Below are 21031 nucleotides of genomic sequence, written 5' to 3' on the forward strand. Positions count from 1 at the left end.
GGGTTTGGTATTTTGATTTTGTTTTCTTAATTAAATGTGAAATAATCGAGTACATACTTACGTAAATTAAGCCGTGAGAAATTAGATTTTTTAAGCAAAAATGCAAATGATGCATCAAGCATTTAAGAAATTGTTAATAAGTAGTAATAAATATTTCAAATCAAAAAGCATGATTATTTGATCATGTAAATATGTTATTGTAAGAATTTTATTTAGTTGTACAACATAATTCTTGTTTTTATAATTGTTAAATTACTTTAAAATTGTAATGGGCTTTTTTATACACACAAATAATTTATGTGAACATGTATTGTCACCACCTGGATCTGTGAGAGAGAAATGAAACCTTGATCTGTGCTTGTGAAGAGATCTCAATAGATGGAACTCTTTGAAATTTGATAAAATTATTCTATGGGCATAGCCAGCACATACAACTCTGCTATTCATGTATTATAAGGCAACCTGATAAACCCCAATTTGTGTTCTAAATGAATGATATTATAACTTGCTCTTATAGAAGTTATAAAGTATGATTCTGTAATTAAAGCAAGATTTGTATGTAGCATATTGTTATTGGTTTGTGGTGAACTAAATCAAATCGTTATTTCTTGGCCAACTATTAAAACTTTTTTTTCAAATCCTTCATACTATGCTGGTGTACTGCATGAATGATAAACGTAATGTATTGAATTATTATGTATTGATGTATTGATGCATACATTTATTCCTTGTATCTTAGAAGAAATATATTGCTGTAGACCACAAACGTCTATTAAATCGTGCTATTGACTTTCACCAGTTAAAATAAAATATTATCCGAACTTTTTGTCTGTTTCATATACAGGAACATTTAGTTTGATATCTCAGAAAAATACTTAGAAGGTCCTGTGTGGACGTTAAAAAACCCTGGAGAGTTGAAATTCAAAATAATAGTAAAATGTAGAGCCACTGTCTGGTACTAAATTAAGCTATTCAGACAATGATCAGAATACTGTTGAATATCCCAACCAAGACCGTAGTTTTAGCAAAGAAAGTGAGTATACTTTGAGGGATATGTGGCATGTAATGAAGTTGAAGAATCTGCCAAAGTAATCACGGGGGTTTGAGGTCAACTTGGATAATAAGCCAAGGCTAAGTTTTATGACCAAGTCTATTAGGTTCATATTCATATAAGCAAGATGATCAAATTCAGGGGACAAATAGTTCATCTGAAACGGCATCTACCGTAAATCAGCCAAAAATTACAAGGTATTTAATTTTCTCCAATATCGACTAGGATTATGGTACTTTCCAACAAGCCAACAGACAACGCATATTTCTCGTCGTAAAGCATCGAGCAATTAAACTTAGCCTAGGCAAAAAATGACCATTATTCAAGGTACTGATGCAATGAAACTATATTGCGAGTCATCAATCTCACGATGAGACCCAATTAGAATGAAAGTTACCGTATTCCTAAATCTCAACCAATAAAATTGTTTACCACCGCTAAGCTTTTGCAGAAAAGGTTCATCATCGAACTCAGTCAACTCATTTACCAAATAAACACCTAAACCAAGTTTGAACATTCTACCCGAATAGGATCGTTATTATGTTTCAAAGACTCGAGCAATTAAATTTTAAGCCTAAGCAGAAAACGTTCATCTTCAATTCGGTCAAGGTATCTACCAAAAAAACACACACATACACCAAGTTTGAATATTGTACCCCATCTAGAAGGAGAGTTATTGTATTTCAAATTCTCGACCAACGAAGCAGAAAATGTTTATCTTCGAAATCAATGAAGGCATTTTACAAGACCAACGACTGCGAGTTGCACAATATCTGGCCGTTGCTTGTTTACTTCACAATTCCCGAACAAATAGCTATGTTATCTACAGACATTGAATGAACCTTGAACTTTGCAACTCGATTATCAAAGGTAGACATTTTAGCTTGAAAGCACAAGACTTGGTATTCGCGACGATCGAGGAATCTGATAGGCTCACAAGTTGGGCTTGTACCCAATCGAAATTAGTGCCGCAATTTGCAGGGTATTACGTGAAAGCCTTGATAAGATGTACGTAGTTAAAGCGAGATCAAGCCTTCTATTGAAGATGAATACTCACTAATTTGATCCCCCCTCGCCCTTTCTCTGTAAAAAGATAAATAATTGCTTCTTTGGCTAAACCCAAGACATTTCATCACGTCCTATTTTTGTGGTGAAAATGCTGGTTAGAAAATCAAGTTAGATCTTTCTGTCCATTTTATTGGATCTGAGCAGTGGATATAATAATTACAATAAAGAAATACATCATAGCTTACTTGTAAATAATCTATATACAACTTGGCTATAACAATGACACATTAAATGCTGCACATCTCACTAACAACCAATACATTTTTTATAAGTTCTCTCCATTCCAACATTGATTTAAAAAAAACCACTTTATCATTTACTAATATAGACATTAGCATAGTGTTACCAAAGATAGACCTACCCCATTTAAAACATGTGCATACTTGAGAATTCAGTTTGAACTATAATTCGATAAAAATTTTCATTTACAGTCTACACCCAAGAAATATGAGATAACTAAGCACTTTATCAGATCCAAGATAAAAGAGGCCTTAAGTGTGATTGTCAAAAATCTGAATCTAAAATGGATTTTCTTTTCAGGTACATATAAATTTTACAAATATGGATTTGTTTTCACCCTTGTTAATAATTTGTGAAAAATATCATTTTTGCAAATTCATGTACATGTATCTCTGGATTTTGATTTGAAAATCTTTAAGAAACAAACTGAATGGGTTTAGAATCTTCAAAAACAGAAGATTCAGAGGCAAAGCAATCAGACAGGTCTATACTAATGTCCAAATCAAAATACTGTACCGGTATATCGTAAACAAATAAATTGGATAATGGAAATCGGCCGAATACAAAAATTGAATGTTAAAGCTTAATTGAAGCCAGTTCCAGTTTTAATTTTAATTGAAGCCAGTTCCAGTTTTAATTTCCATATATATCTTTTTTTGACATGGAGTATGTTTTGCTTTTTATTCAGTAGCATCTCAAAGTCTTGGTATCTTTTCTTTTGAACCAAGTTCCAATGTATGGAGACGTAAAGCTACATTCCAATTTCAAACATTTGGATAGATATGATACAATCAACTCTCAAATTGTTCAGAAATAACAGAAATATATCTTAAATCCTGCAAGCTGACTTGAGCAATAACTAGTGACCAGCAATATCGGTGAATAAATACATACAAGATTTTCAAGGTAAAACTTGGGCACATGATAAACTAAAATACATTTAATAATGGGAAATGCCCGATTGTGAATTCAGAACATTCTGAATAGACAGAATTGCAATTAAGTGACATGAACCAAGTAAGTTCTATCAGTCCCATTAAGTGATGTGGTGTGAGTAGAATCGAGATGTAATCAGATTCAGTTATCATTCTTCTTTAAATTATTATATATGTAAATTAAAAACTAGTTTACAAATTGCTTAAAATCAAAACAAATAGTAAAATTCTTCACAGATACAATGTTAAAAACCATTCACATGATTAAATAAAGAGAATAAGGAATAACTGTTTTTGTCTGGTAATGAAATACATGAATTCACTGAGCTCCATATAATTCAACATTAAAGGTTAAGGTTTTATATTTATAAATGGATAAGAATTAAATAAGCTTCAATTCTTTAAATGACATCTAGAAGCAGGGTTTAACTATTCATAATGAAACACAACACAAGGTATATATGGATATAACTACTTCTCTATTATTTAATAACAAAGTTTCGTAACACATACTTGAAAACGTGACCTGTATGTGTTACGAAACGTCGTTATTAAATAATAGAGAAGTAGTTATGTCCATACCTTGTGTTGTTTTTGTTATGAATTAATTAAGCTTGTTTGTTTGAATAACATTGTAGCACTTCCATACAATAATCACACCGATAACAATGCAAAGGAAAGATTAATTTTCAGGATTTTAAAATCTTCTACGCTGTATTTCTTAAAATAAATGGAAAAATATCTAAAATATAGATGTATAACCATAATTTATATGTCTAGGAAATATAATACTAATAAATCACATCATGCATTAAAATTTGTAGCCTTGATGAAAGTATTACTAAGTTTTAATCTAGAATTAGAACGGGTAGATGTGGTACTACTTTCCCTTGAATTCTCATCATTATCTATTTGTCGACTGCGTGTAACACGTCTAGGAGTTGATGTTCCTGTATCTTGTTCATTATGTGAAGAATCACTAGATAAAGGAGATTGAGATCTATACGCTCTAGCATTATTCACCGTGTTTTTTAAACTTTTCTTTAGAGATAAACAGTTTGGAGATATTAACATGGGTATGGCACTATAATTATCACTAGCAATTACATTACACATTGTATTTGGATTAAACAAATTTTTCTTTGCGCTGTCATTAGTTTCATAATTAGATTCAATTCTACGTCGGAAACTCCGTGTTTCGGGTGAGCTTTGCTGCGAATCTTCATCTATCTGGTTATGGGGATCAGGTTTCACTTGTAAAGGACTATTTTGTCTTGTTCTTCCAAGAGAGGTTTTTGAACCACTCAAACTGCCTTTAGGTTTCGAAGACAAACCGTGAGTATCGGCCTCACAAGCTTTCTTTACAGGAGTTACGTTATTTAAACCATGCCGAGAGTTATAGCGTAATCGTGTACTAGCACTAGAACCATTTTGTACAAAGAAAGCTTCAATCTTTGGCTGCATCTTATCTGTTAATCCATTTAATCGCTTTAATTTACCCCTTGTTTTCAGAATTCTACTTTGCACTTTGTCTTTGATAGATTCATCTATGCGTAAGTTTGGTTTGGATAATAAACCATACAGTTCATTTTTCACCTTAAATGACTGTTTCTTCGACATATGAGTTGAGATTTTATTTTTAGAAGTTGTGTTCTTATCTTTAGAACTTGAACTTTTATCTTTTAAAGTTGAATTTGTGTTTTTATCTTTAGAACTGGAACTTTTATCTTTAAAAGTTGAATTTGAGTTTTTATCTTTAGAAGTTGAATTTGTGATTTTATCTTTAGAAGTTGAATTTGTGATTTTATCTTTAGAAGTTGAATTTGTGTTTTTATCTTTAGAAGCTGAATTTGAGTTTTTATCTTTAGAATTTGGGACTTTCTCTTTCGAGGTTGAATTTGTGTTTTTATCTTTAGAATTGTCGACTGAAGTTAAATTTGTGTTTTTGTCTCTAGAAGGTGAATTTGGGACCTGATCTTTAGAATTTGTATTTTTATCTTTAATTGATATTTGGCAATCACTGTCTTTTTCTATATTATCTACACTGACTACTTTCACTTTACACACAGTATCTTTAGTTTTACTATTTCTCAATTCTTTACCTTCTTCGACACTATTAGCTTTAGAGTCTTCTTCACTGCATGTTTTCTTCTTAAGAGATTTTTCAAAAGATTTAGCACTTATAACTGCAGTATTATTGTCTACTTTTGTTTTATCAATAACAACACTTGATTTAAAAACTATCTCTTCATCTTTAATAGGAGACTTCTTGTCTTTTGATCGTAAAAATTTAGTCTTTGTTTTCTTGTAGGATTTTGATAGATTATCACGACCAGGTCTGTTCAATTCAGGTTTTAAATCAGGCATTGGCTTTTTACTTTTTGAATCTTCACCTGCATCATTATCACCCTTAACGAGCGTTCCTTTAGCAAAGTCACGTCTACGGGTTCCGATATCTTCCATTTCAAGAACAGGTGGTTCATCAGCTTCTACATCTCCATCATTATCAGAAAACTCGGTTTTAACTGACACTGATGGAATAGGATCTGTATCTAATTTCTCAAGACCAGATGGTATTCGTAAGGCTAAACGTTTAGAATAAATAGGACCACTATGTTCACTGCGTTCATCATCTGTTGTCATAGATTCAAGATCAGAACAAGCCGTTAATGTAGGTGGCAAATTAGGTAATGGGTTTATATTTTGGGCTAGGTACACATTAAAATCTTTATATTTCTTCACTGTTTTCTGAATTTCTTTTCCAGACAATTTTAATTTAGAGTCAGTCAAATAAATATTAGCTGCCATAAACACTTTTTCTTGAATTTTCAAAAACTGCCGTTTCATCTTTTCTCTCCTGTTAACCATATAACAAAGATTTCTCACCTGTAATTAAATAAAAAAATAAATTCTACAGGGTACACAAGCTAAAAACGCAATTTTTCGTACAATCAGGGGCCATAATTCAGGAAGTTAAAGTCCGATATGCACGAATATCGAAAGGAACCGAGATCTTTGGGTTATAAACTTACATTTCAAGTTGCAACAAAATCGAATAAAAATTGTGACCTCTATAGGGTCCACAACCTTGATATACCATATTTTTAGTATTTTTACGCCATTTTGTCTGTCAATTTTTGGCCGATTTTCACGAAATTCGAACTCAGTCGTCCTTAGGGTGTAACGGTGATATCATAATACGTTTTTTTAAATCGGATAAAAATTATGACTTCTATAGGGTCCACAAGCTAAAAACGCGATTTTTCGTACAAACAGGGGCCATAATTCAGGAAGTTACAGTCCGATATGCGCGAATATCGAAAGGAACTGAGATCTTTGGGTTATAAACTTACATTTCAAGTTTCAACAAAATCGGATAAAAATTGTGATTTCTATAGGGTCCACAAGCTAAAAACGTGATTTTTTGTACAAACAGGGGCCATAATCCATGAAGTTTCGATCCGATACATGCCAATATCGAAAGCAGCCGAGATTTTTTGGGGATAAAGCTATATTTCAAGTTTCGTCAAAATCGGACAAGAATTGTGACCTGTAGAGAGTCCACAAACAAATTGTGGACGGACGGACGTCCGGACGGACAGGGGTGACGACAATATACGTCCACATGAAAATGTGGGCATATAAAAACAAAATATAAGAGGAAACTTTTTGAAATGAAAATGTCTCAAAGGAAGGAAGATACAGATATGTTGATATTTCTAATCTAAAAGAAATAATGTGCTATTTAGGGATGGCCATATGTCATGGCGCTAGTTATGAAGGAAATTTTGTCCCCACAATGCCAATTCTGCTTACTTTCTGCGAATTCCAGGGGTTCTTTTACATGCACAACATTGTGTAGACAGGACTTGGTCTTTTGCCTGATTTGAAGAACAGGTCCTCTGTCCGTCCTGAACCACTGACAAGTGGAAAGTAGGTTGGAAAATCATCAGAAAATTCTCGGCCAACACCTGAATCGACCCCAGGACCTCCTAGTCACTGAGTCTGCATCTTCAACGAGCCAACAATAATGAAAAGAAATGAATAAAATAACAAACCCGTTCTAAATCTTGTCGTAAATGAACAAACATCTTCATTCGAGCAACCAAGCTATCTTCTTGTTGTTTCTCCAATCTGTCAGCCTCTTCAGTTTTTGGCATTAATAATGGCCGATTGAAGTTAGCCTGGAAAATGAAGAATATAATAGAATACATTATTAAACTGTCTCTAATTGTCCCGAAAGGAATAACAGAATTTGATAAAGCATATCATTAATGTTTTACGAGGGCTGACTGTAAAGTTCTAAGCCTATAGATCTGTGAAAGACCTGTACAAAGTCGATGGTGTCCATTTATTTTACTACTTAGTCCCCTTCAAGATGTACACACTTTTGCCAATAATGTTGCAAGGCCTGGATGCCGGTCAAGAAGAAATTTTCTTCAGCCACCCTACAATAGAAGTCATTCACAGCTGACATAACGTCATTATTACTAGGAAAATGACATTCGGCTAGTTCCTTTTTCATTTTTGGAAACAGGTCTCATCCATGGTTACAAATCTGGACAAAAAAATGTTAGGATCTGCTTCAAAATGGCGCAGATTGTCACAGGACGTCAGGAATCTGACACCTTTCTGATTTGTAATCAAGAGCTTTGGCACCCATCTTGCAGAAAATCATTGACGATAATGTGCTCAACCCTCTCGAGACATGCCCACAACACTGGCAATATGTCAAGTGGAGAACTGTTGATCAGCCATTATCATATCATGCAGCCAGGTAATGTTTTCTTTAATGTTTGCTGTTGATGGCCTCTCTCTACGCTTAAATTCCGTAGCCCACTTCTTTACAATGGAAAAGCAAGGGGCGTCATCCCCTAAAGTGGAGACAATGTCGGCTTGTATCTGTATTTGGGTTAGTCCTTTCAGTTGCAGGCACTTGATGACTGCAGCACTATAGTCAGTTTCGTCCATTCCTGGTGATTTCAATGGGTAGGTTCACAAGATGGTCTGACACGAAGTCAATAATAACACTACAGCTGCAGTTTTTATGTTTATGATTCATTCAATGATTGTACTTCTTGGTGGCAAAAGTTTGATTAAAGCCAACTAATGTATCCCTTTTCAGGCTTAGAACTTTTCAGCCAGCTCTCGTATGTACATGTAGGTCAATTAAAGATGAAGTCATTTTAATAATCGTAGTTATTAACAAAATAATTGGAAAAGATAGTTAGGCTAGAAATGAAGAGAAAAATTTTACCCTTCTTTTTAATTTCCAGTATACTGTGACCACATCAGCAATATCAACATCAATTTGTAGTGTATTAGCTGCTTCTGTTACATCAACAAACCCACTAAAATCATCCTCTATTTCCTTCAATCTATATATAAATAAATAATCATAAATTCCACGAAAACTTACAATCAAGGTAATGCAATTTGATTCACTTACTATTCTTGCAACTCAACATAATTTAGTTTAAATGTTTTATTTTCATGTTCTCTATACCTGATGACAGAGTTGAGGGCATTTAATTCACTACTACTATGAGATAATCATTAAATCACTGGGATGTTGCATAATGCATTCAGTACTTGTGTATCCATAAAATATACCTTGAGTTAATTACTAAGTTCTTTAAGCCAAATTTTAACTATGAAAACGACGGATTGTACATATTATTGACATCCAAAAGACTGACCAAGTATGCAAATCTACATTTAAGTGCCATCAAAGAATAGAGAATTTAGGATAGGGGAATTGTATAAAAGTGTTTTAGTTTGATATATAAAAAAAGACCAGTGTATCCTTTTGTTGTATCTAATCAAAGTTCTTACTTTTTGGCACGAATGTTAGCAATTTCTTCTTTAGTCAAGTCCTTTCTTGGGGAAGAACCATCTTTACGTGGAGATTTTGGAGAGCGAGGTGATCGAGGAGATTTGGGTGAAGATGGTGAATCACAACCAGACTCTCCACCATTTTGAGTATGTTTTGGACAAAATGCCTGAAAATAAAATACAGAATGATACTTTTAACACATAGAAAGATAAATTCAAACTAATATTTATTTTTTACTTGTTAACACCTACCATAATCTAAAATATACAAATAATAATTACATTCTTATTATATTAGGCAACACAAATAAAATAAGTTGTTTCTGGGGCACCGTCTGCACACAAAATTGGTTGCATTACTCGCATGCAGTATTTTTATTGGTCTTAATGAAAAAAAGCTATATAAAAACCCCGCCCAAATCATCGATACGCAATTTATAAAAGAAATATGCATCATACATGTATATCTATTCAAGTGTATTAAATTGATTCAGAACATAAAAACTCATTTAAGGGTCTTTATTATCGATATCAAAAGATATTTGAATCATTTGATCTTAATTGGCTCATAATTGTTGGCTTCAGTCACTCGATGTTTGAAAAAGCCAAAGTCAGTGTTCAGAGTAGACTTGATGTTGGGGGTTTATGCTCTAAGTAGATACAATAAATGAAAGCAAAACCGTAGACAAGTGATGACTTTCTGCACTGTTCTCATAAAAAAAAACAGACCTCCCTCCCACCCGTACGATTTTCAGCAATAGCCAAATTTTATTTTGCACCATCCTCTAGCGAGCAATGAGGTTATAAAAAAAAAAAAACAGGAGCCACTCTCCCCTCCTACATTTTCACCTGTCAGTTGCCGTTACTTACCCTCAGTTTAACGCCATCTTTTTCAGCAGGATCCAAGATTGTCTTCATATCCATACCATGATTAAAACCACAAGTTACGTGAAATGCTGTTTTACAAGTACGTACAGAACACTGTATACAAGCTCCAGATCTTTCTTTACATAAACAACAAACTAAAGCCCAACGACTAGCCTACAAATATATGGAATACATTCTTTTATTTACAAGAAGTTAATAAATCAAAGCAAAACTGTGCAAGGATTATACCCTACAAGTCACAAATTAACAAAGTAATAGATTGAGTTGAAAAATGATATTTAATTCAATGGATAATAGATAAGGATCCACTATGACATTGTTTTATATATAAGTCAGTCCTGCAAGTGAATTCAAGAATAGATATATACAAATCGTCGACAAAACTTACTGGAATTAAAGAAATTTTTGTGATAGGTTCCATTTTTTCAACACAACCAATGCTAACTTCAGGAATCCATAGAGAACAACTGACATGAGCCCATTTAGTACCACTCCTACAAATACAGAAATAATATAAAAATTCTTAAGTATTCAACTCTTGCTACTGCTGTTTAATTGAGAAAATATATAGCACTCAACACTGAATTAAATTTCCTCTGAAAACCACCAATGAATAAAGGTATAAGTAATACAATAAATGTGTAATGGGTACAAATTGTTTCCAATAATATTTCTTTCAGCTGTATTATGTAAGAGTTAAATCTGCTTACTGCAGGTCTTTCTTCTTTTGGCTATATCTTATATACATTATTATTTAGAAATTTATTCACATGCCAAGCCCATAATCTACTCTCTAGACCATCAGACAGCCGAGATTTAAATGGATTTGAACACAATCGAGATTTACCAATTTAAGATAAATGGATAATCAAGACTTAAGCCTTGGTTGTCGAGGATCATTCCTACAATAATAAACGATCGACACCCCATCTGCAAACAGTCATAACTTGTGCCCAGAATAAAGTAATTTGAATGAAATTTTCAATAAATTAATTGTGCATCATCTATTTTTGAGCTCTTTATCTAAATCTTACATAATGCTACTTTAACAATACTTAAAAAACATTACCTGGTACTTTTCATGGCCCCTTTTAGATTAGGACAAAGTAAACAAGTAGGTTTAACACCAAGAGCACATGCACGACATAAATAACTTCCTTCAGGTATAGTCTGTATACCATAACATGCCTACAAAATATATATTATATATACAGAACATTCTATGTTACCATTGGTTACCACTAGTACAGAAATGTGTTTTACTAACAGGTACTGGTTTCATACACATGGTTATGGTGATTACAACACAGATCATGTTTCGTTTCATTTTTTCTTTAGAGTTCAAAATTTCTTTTCCCTTGTCTTTACAAGTCTGACTGCGAATAAACCCAATCGGATATTAAGATATGGTTAATTCTATTTTAGATTTACGAGCCACTTGAACTACAGTGTAAATAATGAAATATATTTTCTTTGAATTATCAGTTTTATTCTATTCATTTGTGATTATATTCTAGAACACAGTAGATTTATTTTTAGTCTATCAAGTTTTCAAATCCAAACATGGGTTCAAAACAACTTAGACTTGTGCACAGTTTTCGAACTAATATCTTTCATTTTGACTTAATTTGTTGGATTTTTAAATTGCAATATGTCAATGTTTGCTAACACCAATTAACTTTGTGGATTACAATTCTAGAAAGTCAACTTAACAACAAAATACAAAAAGAGGGCCTTATCTCTTAAAAAAAAAAAAAGGTTGAAAATAGAGCTGAGCGTGCGTGATAGCTAAACTTTGAAATACAGGATTACAAGAATTATAGGAATTTGTTTTTTACCTGATGCACACAAATATCACAGTTATCACAAAATACCATTTCATTACCATCTTCACTATCAGGCTATAACAAAACAAATCATATTTACTTTACATTATAGTCTACCAACATTAATAACAGAAATCTTTAGTATTATGAAATTTTTTATATTCAAATACCATCAGATAACAAAGGTTACTGGTTTCAACAGTTTCCCCTCAGGCCAGTCTTTAGGTTTTTTCAGAAATATCATCCACCATTCTTTAAATTTCTGACCACTGTTAACGGATGAATTGCCGTGCTTACAGATAATGACATCGCTTAAGTTGTCCATGACCTCTTCTTCCTGGGATAATTATCATATTTTTTTGTCTTTTATTAATGTTCAGATTGCAGGAAAAGGTTGTATTTTAATGACACCACTCATAGCATCCCCTTGCTGTGCTCAGTCATTAATAACTTGGTGTACCCTGGCTGTGTTCAGTCATTAATCACCTGCTTCTCTCATTCAAATAACAACTGGAAAGCCATTCATGATCAAAATGGCAAACATTAATTAAAAGTGAGCAACTTACTACCGAGATCAAATAAAAATCTTTGTTAGAGTTGTCTCCCTTGGGTTACTTAACTTTTCAAATTTTGTCCACTATCAGTTCCTAGCAGTAATTAAACGTTTCTACTTTCCCCAAAATTTCCTTTACATAATAAGATTCACAAGAAGTTAACCTTTTCAAGGACTTTGACCATAATTCAAAGGATCACAAACCATTTCCAAAGAATTCAGGGACTCAACCCTTGTTAAAGGACTCTCTCAAGGGATGAACTATGATTTAAGGTTTTTCAAGGACTTGTGCAAACATTTATACAACCTTATAGTGAATAAGTTTAAATAAAGAAGATTATCTCTTTTAGTATGTGATAATAACGTTATGATATACGGGAGATTATTTGTTGAATTATTAATATAAAACTTACAGAACGACAAACATCACATACAACATCTTCATCATATTCTATACCTAATCCTTCTTCACTCTTTATTATAGTATTCATACTCTTATGGCACTAAAACACAAATAAATTACATCAATATTAATGTGTTCACAATAACACCCTAAAGGCCTGTTTATACCTTTGATTATAGTATTCATACTATTCCGGCACTAAAACACAAACGAATTACATCAATATTAATGTGTTTCCAATAACATCCTAAAGGCCTGTTTATACCGTTGCTTATTCTTAGATCTTCTCTCACCATTGTGCCATGAATAATCATTTATCTGTAGTAAATTATACTGCCTGACAGATTTGTGTCAAAAATAATCTTAAGTTGATCATAAAAGTTTTAAAATAAAATATAAATTCATCAACGTGTGCTAATGGTCGACAATGCACAACTGAAAATGGTCTGGGTTGCTAAATCTATTTCTAAGCGCACAATTTTAAACTGGAGATTGTTGGTTACTTGAATTGTACATACTTCCTGGCATTAGAATCACAAAATTATACTTGCCTGATTTTCTAGTTCTTCCATTATTCTTTCCATTGTCCATTCATGTATTAATGGTAAACCTGAAAATCAATTATACAAAAAAATTCTAAAACATTCTGTTTACTAAATTCTAAAGTTAGGCAATTGGATGCAAATCAGTTTTTCATATTCCACATCTGAAGTTTTATCACTGTGTCATGCTTTTAGCTGTGTGCTGTAAAAAGCCAAATGAAAACGCAGCTCTGCTCATCATGCCCAGACACCGTCCATTGATCTATGTAAATATAAACCCACTGATGTCCCTTAACAAAGATTCCATTATCAGCCTTCAGATGCTCTTACGCAGCGTAGTAAATCAGAAACATAAAACCAAACGAAATAAATTAGATTGGAGATTGATAAATTCAAGAGAAGAAACATGAGACAAAAGAATGTACGAAACAATTAGGCTCCAGTTTGCTTTAAATCACTTGATCAAAAAATGTTATTTTTTTTCTTCAGTGTGACAGCAATATAGTAAATTGTGAATAATGTTATACTGTTATTTTTAGGTAGACCTACATGTACATCACATCTAACTGACCACTTACTTAGTTCCTCACGTTCATCATTAACAGTTTCCAACCAACATACATCCAAGTCATCTAAATCATATCGTACTACCATTTCTGAAAGTTGGTTCATTCCTGTCAATTCATGACATCCCTGACGATAGCTCTCATCTTGTACAGCATGTAGAAATTTTCTAGGTCTAAAATACATAAATATACCATTATTGAACAGCTTAACAAAGTAACAATAATATAATCCAATCAATTCATTCCTCTTCAAAAATCTTACAAGTACCAAGTATTAACTAGTATAGTATAAATACGACAAACAGTACAGACGAATACATGAAATACACCAATCTATACTCACATTTTAAAATCACCATTTTTGCATTTTTCTCTTATTTCTCTGAAAAAATAAGAGATGAAGAAGATATTCAATAAAATTGGTATAATTAGTACAATATGCCATTTTCCCCTCGCATAAATTATTTCCTAATGTTATATCACCCACAGGGCTTAAATCAACCTAACAGGTTACCACACAGGTTTCCTGAAAATGATTTATGGTAACCCATCAAGTTTTCTGCTATGTATGTATTATTAATGACAATGTCTATAGTAACCTGTAGAAATTGAGGAGTAAAAGATCAGAATTCAATAAAATTGAGAAATGAAGTCTTTTTTTCTTTGTTTTGTTTAAATTTATATAATATTAAATATGAACATAACTTTGTACAACAAACAGAATATGAATGAATACTTTTGCCCACGTATGTAGTTAACCCTGTCAACCTATGAAAGCAACGATTCAGAACTTTGACCCTTCACATCGCTTCTTGTCATATTTCAGTGTAGCGTGTACTACATATCTTACAGGTAAGTTATGTCAGTTTATTAGAGACTTTTGGCAAGTGGAATTTTTCCCATCCGTATAACGTATTCGTATCGTCACCTGATACGTTGTGTTAATTTAGTTTTAGAGTTTTGGTAGATTTTCGCGCCGCGTACGTATGGGTAGCTGAGCTGAGCGTAGTTCTATTACAGCATAATGGCAGTTATCTACCAAGATCAACATCAGTACTAATCAAGTACCTAGCCTACAAATTCCTGAAGGGAGTGAAGTCGTCTTTGCCATGGTTAAAATCACTTCAAATATACACCTTCGTGTTCTAGGATATACATATATTCATAAAAACGCTACGGTACAACATTTCAGCGTCTAAAAGTAGCAAAACATACGGTAAAAAGACGACGATGTTATACGGACCTTTTCCGTATGAAAGCTGTTCGATACGTGCTGCCGTATCCGTGTGCCGTATCACGTATGAGAAATACACACGCATTGAGGACGTCACACGCAAAATCGTTACGGATATGCGATGCGGACCAGGAATTTACGTTTGCCAAAAGTCTCTAATATCATCGCCCAAGTCGTCCAAGAAGTCATCATTGATGTCCCACGACAAAGGTCTTCAATACAACTGTCTCACAACTGCCTTTTTTAAAACGAACAAAATCGAGGCTGTGCAGTTGACAAGGGAATAAAATTGAGACACCAAGTATCACGTGATCGGAATGCCCTTATATTCGCTGGGGAAATCGCTCCCTTTGTTTGCCTTGTTGTATACGAAAAAAGGAAGTCCTTCACGTTTAAGGGGAACTTTTGCTCCTGCTCCTCTCGACGCACGTCGGCTTTCCTTCGAAGGAGTCATTAAAGACTCCTGCAAATTAGCTAAATCGCTCTCCTAAATATTGAGATTAATAAACTACTTTCAGTTTTTGTTTACTTTTAAACTGCATATATTCAAGGTATCAGGAGCTTTTTATGGCTCTCGCACAATTTTATAAACATGACAGACTGAAACGGCCAATTTACACAGAAACGAATGGTCGTTTGCCCATTTTCTAAGCATGGCAATCTCCCGGTAACCCAAACGACCATTCACCACTTATTACCAACCCTGTTATACCCATTAAAATAAACTTCATTTCTAAATCGATAAGTTTCAATTCAAGTTTTCAACCTTATATAACAAAGACTTTTAAAACTATTATGCCAGTAAAACAATAGTCTTACTTGACTTTAGGTTCATTTAATATAGCCAGATCATTAACAGGAACTTGTACACCTTTCTCCCAATCTTGTCTCCATGTATCAGCTATCAATAAATAATCATCATTCTGTAATTGTTCTGAATCCGCCAGTTTCATAGCACTAATCAGATCTTTACGGTACAGCTGAAAAATACACCACAGAATGAAAGAAGACAAATAAACAAATATCAATCTGTTCAAATAAATTAAAATGCTAATTAGCATTTAAATTGTTACAACTACATCAGTAACAATCAGATCTCTCAGAATCAAATGTTCCTGCCACTGTGGGCAAATCAAAACAAACAAATCATGATAAGGTCATACAAAGAAAAAATAGTATTCTCAGACAATCCTTTATTGTTAATGTAAATGCTAATTAATTGTACATTCCAATCAATTACTATATACATCCAAATGAATATATTTATGTACATGTATTGTAGATAATGTATATTTTTAAATAACAAGATTGCTACATCCACTCTTTACCTCAGACCTTGTTTCTTTATCATTTAATAATTTTATTGTTGGCGATACTAAATAAAACGGACATTAAATAAAGCTATTTAACACACACAACTAACTCTAATCCTGATCTACCTGCATGAAAATTATTACTTACCTCAGCTGGTTTGTTGTGGGGAGTAAAACTGAATGATGGACTACGTAAACCATTTGGGCCATGTTTACTAACTGGTGCTAAAAATAAATTAATTTAAATTATGAATCAAAATAAGCATGTTATAAAATTAATTTCAATATCAAATCTTTAATATATAATATGTGTACTGGTAAACTACAGCTCTCAAATTAACCACTGAAAAACTTTGGTAAAGGCAACAAATCTTTGGTTTTTTTATGTATTAATATTAGTTATAGTGTTACAATTCATTCAGAACAATAAAACTCCCATGTCAAAATCTTGGCATTAATTGTGAATTTCCAACGCTACGATTTCTAGGTACATGTAGAGTCACTGAATAAACAAATATCCTGATAAACAATCATAATAACAAAACAACCTTTCAATATCACTTGTATAATAGCCATTGAAGTAGGTCAACAAAACAATCATATAATTTTGCTCTAAATAGCGTTTCCTGATATAATCTAGTATATTATACTGTTGCTGACAAAGGATCATTTCTTTAAATAAATATATATCCTAATTACTGAATGTTGTGGCATAGTGATTAGTCGTACATAATTTATTTCATGGAGCAATTTCAATTATGGCTGTCAGAGAAACTTGCATATGTGTTAGTGAAAGAGCACAAATGATGGACTTCATGGAATGAGTCAAACAAATTTTGATAGCTTTATCTCCCCAAAAATTATGAAATTTTAATGACTGGATGACAACATATCTAGTACCAGATTAATTGACCCTTATAGTCATTGTATGTATAGTCTGTCATCTACGAATGAATAAACAATTACAAAAACAACAATTTGTGTTGATAATAAAGAAATGATATGGTGCTGTAGTCGTCATTGTACATGTATTTGTACATGTCCAGATGACCTAATAATAGCTAATATGCAGCTAAAGGTAGGCACAGGGGTTCTTTTTGTGCCTAGAAAAATTCCAAATTGAAATACCTCAATTCTACAAAATACCCTGGATGTTCACTTCACATGCATTAAAATGAAATGGGGTTTAACGTACTACTGTTCTACACCAACAGGGCTAATGAAGACGGGCTTACGCCATACAGTGTGCTATGATGAAAATTTTGCCTGGACAGTTGCGATACGGCCTACTAGAATTCCAACTGCCAGTAGGGGTTTCAGGTCTAAGTTTCAAATGACAGAAAAAATTTTTTATAAATATTTTGTGAAAATATACATAAAATGCTACCCCAAATTTTTTATTTCATCAAAATATTCTAATTAGATCCAAAATTTTGGAATTTTAAAATCCGAGATTGACATCAATGATGTACCGTAATCAAATGCTGTATACCAGTCAATGCGTGGCATGGCACCAAAATAAGTGCTTTTCAGTCATATCTTAGTGACGTCATAAGCGGTATTTTCTCTTCAGAATCGCTAGTATCAATTTTAAAACAGAAATCTGCACGTCATAATCAGCTCAGATTTATTAAAATCGTAATAATTTGAATGATAATATGTCAAATATTTATAATCTGGATGATACCACAAAAAAGTAGGATATATTTATTCGAAATTTAGAAAATTTTAGTCAGCAAAACAGATAAATCCCGTTTTCTAAGGCTGTAATTGTCGGATCTCGGAGTATCACGCATCATAATATTCACAAAAATGTTATCTATCGTTTGATTGGTTCTACATGTATATTAAAATCCCACGGAAACTAAGGTGCGGATTCACCAACGAAGTGAGCCGTAGCAATGAAAAATCCCCAGTCGCATTACGTCAGAGTTGTATCAATATACATGGGATGCGGGTCGGTTCATCCCACAACCGTTCCACCCCGGGCTGTTTCATCCCAACCTAATTTTTTATCGGGCTGTTTCACCCCCCTTGTTATTATAATAGCAGTCAATTAACTGAGTTGTACTTATCATTAAATAAACTGTTAAACACTTACTTATTGTTAAATAAAAAATAATATATGGAATGAATAAGTTTTACTCGTCGATTTTTGTTGATTACTGATCACGACCGAGATTAGTTCACCGCTGTATATTCGTATTGTTAGTTAATTGCCGTTATGATTTTAGATTAGTTCACCGATGTTTTTGTAATAAAGTATACTCATATGTATTGTTAGTTACTTTATGATGTCTAACATCATTTTTCTTCTTTATAAAAAGGTATTTTATAATTACATATTGACAGCTTAATCACTCACCAAAATACATCATGAATCATGGGCTCTATACGTATTATCAAATAATCAACTAAATTGTGCAGGAGCCCCTTTTAAATAAGACAAATTAAATTGATAATTAATTTTAAAACTAATCGTTGATTTAATTTCCGTACACGAAATGAAACTAAACAATTCCAAATATAAGAATTCATTTAGAATACCAAAATGTGAATCGTCACACATTGTGGTCTAAACTGTGTGATAAATGATAAAATAAATCGTAAATCAATGGAACTTGTTGTATGGTGGACATTGCATGCTTTCTTTTAACCTTGGGTTTATTTGAGGCGCCAGGTAGTCTGAACATCTCAAGATAACACATGACGAATTAGTGGCTTTGTGCAATTTTATTCTTTGATCTGTTCTATCACTGGCAATCCTGTTATAGTGAAACCAACTATTCATGATAAAATTGCATTGACATATTGTTATTGGTATTAATGTATAAATAAATTATTAAAAAATTCATGTAATACCGGTTTTTAAATTTGTGGGATGAAACGACTCAATATAAGTGGGATGAAAGGACCCGTGTAAATTTGGGATGAAAAGCCCAGATGAAACAGCCCGGGGTGAACCGGTAGTGGGATGAAACGACCTGCTACGTTACTTGTACTACTTGTAGTTGTTACACATTAGATTTAGTAATTATTACTTTTTTTGGATGGTATATAGTCTTCTTCATCATCATCGGTGCTTAACCTTCTTTTCTTACTGCCTTTGTTTGCCATTTTTTTACTGAAACAGAAATTTTACAATACAACTGATGTCATTATAATACAATTAAAGAATGCAAATACCAGCATACAATATGTTGTCATACAGATCTAATGTTTACAATGTGATACTAAAAATAGATCAATCCGACATTTCATTGGTTAAATCAAGCGGGTGAATTTATGTCATATTTGAGGCGTTTATTAAATTCTATCTTTTTTAATATGGTGCTAAAATTGTAGATGAAGACCTATAACATCAATATAGTGTATTTTAACCTATGTCAATTGGCTGAATGAACGAACTTTGAAATAAAATTTGACCTGACCCAAATTCCTAAAAAAAAAAAAAAAAAATAACACCATCGCATTCACGAACGACAAATTTTCCTTAATCTAATTACGTATTCATGACCGTATAAAACGTATTTTGACCAGAGTACTAACCTGGGCGTTCCGTTCTGATGCTGCCATAAATATTCCTGAATGTAGCTATACAAATTCCAAATTGATAATCGCAATATTAACTAAATTATTAAAAGAAATTTGGAGATGGTCATTTGGCGCCATCATGGCGATAATTTTCACGTTATTTTAAGTCACGTGACCGGAAATGAATATCAGTAAAACATTATACAGCAACTGTTTTGTAGCCACGGTTTCGAACGCTCTTTTACATGGATTTTTGATGACAAATACACGCAATAAACATACTTGCGAGAGTTCAACGTGTACTTCCACGATGGCGATATCACAGAGCACAATAAACAACACGTAAACAAACAACTAAGGTACAGCTATGAAAGACTACAAGTAATAATTTTGTAAATTGAATGGATGGTACGTGGAAGTGGACAGGTCCAAAATGCAGAGCGGGACGATACGAAATAATTATGCCGGTTTGTTTACTGTTTTTTGTAAACATCGCGTTGAATGGCGATCGATTTTAAAAAAAAGTAAATCCAAGTGACCAATCTTCCATTGTAAAAAACAGATCGTATGGAAAAAAGAAAAATGCAATTTAGATTAGGCTACTTGTACTATACCGGTACTACTAGTAGTAGGCTACTACTGCAGGAAGTTTTATATAAAATTATTCTGAAAGTAATCGTTCATTCAAATGAGTATTATTATTAGATTAAGACCCGAAGTCTGACTATGCAATTGTTAGGCCTATATGTGAATTTTTCTTGTATCGAGAAAATTACATTTAAAGATTATTTGTACTATATAAAATCAGGGAATTATCAGAACATTCTTGATATACTATTTATATTCAATTTTGACGAAAACTGGAAATATAGGTTTATATCCCAACGAATATCTCAGTGCCTTTCGATATTACCATGTATCGGACCGTTACTTCATGGATTATGGCCCCTGATTTTACAAACAATTCACGTTTTTAGCTTGTGGACACACTACAGGTCACAATTTTTTTTATCCGATTTTGATGAAACCTAAAATGTATGTTT

General features: G+C 32.8%; 1 protein-coding gene across 1 annotated transcript; it reads right to left on the minus strand.

Annotated features, from left to right (window-relative positions):
* Positions 1-2232: 2232 nt before the first annotated feature.
* LOC126829507 (protein Jade-1) lies at positions 2233-20138 on the minus strand. Its single transcript, XM_050559422.2, has 16 exons — positions 20004-20138; positions 19496-19578; positions 16603-16679; positions 15961-16121; positions 14251-14289; positions 13920-14080; positions 13351-13409; positions 12810-12899; positions 11856-11918; positions 11087-11205; positions 10406-10511; positions 10000-10170; positions 9130-9296; positions 8552-8672; positions 7353-7478; positions 2233-6180 (listed from the first exon to the last, which is right to left on the minus strand). Exons 2-16 carry the CDS (start codon positions 19569-19571, stop codon positions 4099-4101), a joined length of 3618 nt encoding a protein of 1205 aa, XP_050415379.1. The 5' UTR covers positions 19572-19578; positions 20004-20138; the 3' UTR covers positions 2233-4098.
* Between the last annotated feature and the right edge of the window lie 893 nt (positions 20139-21031).

Source organism: Patella vulgata, chromosome 8, assembly GCF_932274485.2.
Source record: "Patella vulgata chromosome 8, xgPatVulg1.2, whole genome shotgun sequence".
In the NCBI taxonomy this organism is placed as follows: Eukaryota; Metazoa; Mollusca; class Gastropoda; family Patellidae; genus Patella; species Patella vulgata.